General features: G+C 34.4%; 1 protein-coding gene across 1 annotated transcript in view; it reads right to left on the bottom strand.

Annotated features, from left to right (window-relative positions):
- Nucleotides 1-735, bottom strand: part of fam135b (family with sequence similarity 135 member B) — a 50,688-nt gene extending 49,953 nt beyond the window's left edge. Inside the window, exon 1 of the mRNA XM_008295796.1 lies at nt 659-735. Within this exon, the coding sequence (XP_008294018.1) occupies nt 659-735 (77 nt within the window). The remainder of the gene's footprint in view (nt 1-658) is intronic.
- Nucleotides 736-1,073: the final 338 nt, after the last annotated feature.

Here is a 1,073-nt window from a genome sequence, read left to right as displayed (position 1 = left end):
AAGTAAAATAACTAAAGAAAGAAAAGAATGAAATACAATAAATATTAATAAAAAATAAAACAAGATAATAAGACAAATATATACAAGAATTTACACATCTAGCAGAAAAAGGTATATTGGCATTTGGTCAAAATCATATACGATATCAATTTTATATGATAAAAAAAAAGAGGTCAAAAATGTTCAACTAAGTACACAGTAGCTGTATTTGATGTTGGTTAATAACAGGTGCAGTCAACCAAACATGCCTCCATTTTTCTGAACCACACGACCTTCTACACATCCGTCAACATTCAGCTCTGATGAAAGTAAATTATTTTTTCACCTCTTTAATAAAATTAGTCTGATCTACAATGTAATCTTTGTCCAGCAGCATTAAAAGAGGTGAAAGGACATTTAAAATTACCCAATAAATTCAATTATACATTCATCATTTCAGGATGAGTCATATCTTCATTAGTAGGCACCAGGTTTTTTTTTTTTTTCCTACATTTTCATATCTCTGTCCACATGTTTATCAGTGTTCTCAACAGCTGCAGGGAAAATGCTTCTTTTTTTTTCCTTCGACATTCTCATACATTCTCTACGACTATATATGCTGGGTGTCTTTTACATTCAGTTAAGGTACATTTACAAATGACAAGCATAAAGTGCTTACCCCCTTTGAAAGAGATCCACATTGTGAAACTTGTGCAACTCTAGAGAAAACTCCAGTGTTCCCTGTACTTCAGACATGATATAATCCCACTCATCACCTGTCAAAAGAGAAGATGCACTGTAAATATGACACATCAAACAAATAAGCCAAAAATAACACAGGATCTGCAGTAACACAAATAATGACACTTGTAAAAACCATCAGTCTGGTCAGGAGATACTGTGTGACTCATGTGGTCCAGCATGGTGTGGAGAACAGACTGTATGAGACCAAGATGGACGCCTTGATCTGAATATAGCCATCATCATGTCTGCTCCGGTTGATGCTGGAGTAATGACCACTAAAACCTGATTGAAGTATTTCAAAGTAAAAGCACGGACGTGTGCAACTGCAGTCTTTGTCTTAATAAGAAAAG

The sequence above is a fragment of the Stegastes partitus genome, unplaced genomic scaffold (assembly GCF_000690725.1).
Source record: "Stegastes partitus isolate 25-593 unplaced genomic scaffold, Stegastes_partitus-1.0.2 Scaffold1077, whole genome shotgun sequence".
Taxonomy (NCBI): domain Eukaryota; kingdom Metazoa; phylum Chordata; class Actinopteri; family Pomacentridae; genus Stegastes; species Stegastes partitus.
Note: the sequence above shows the minus strand (reverse complement) of the source record. Positions and strands in the feature narration are given on the sequence as shown.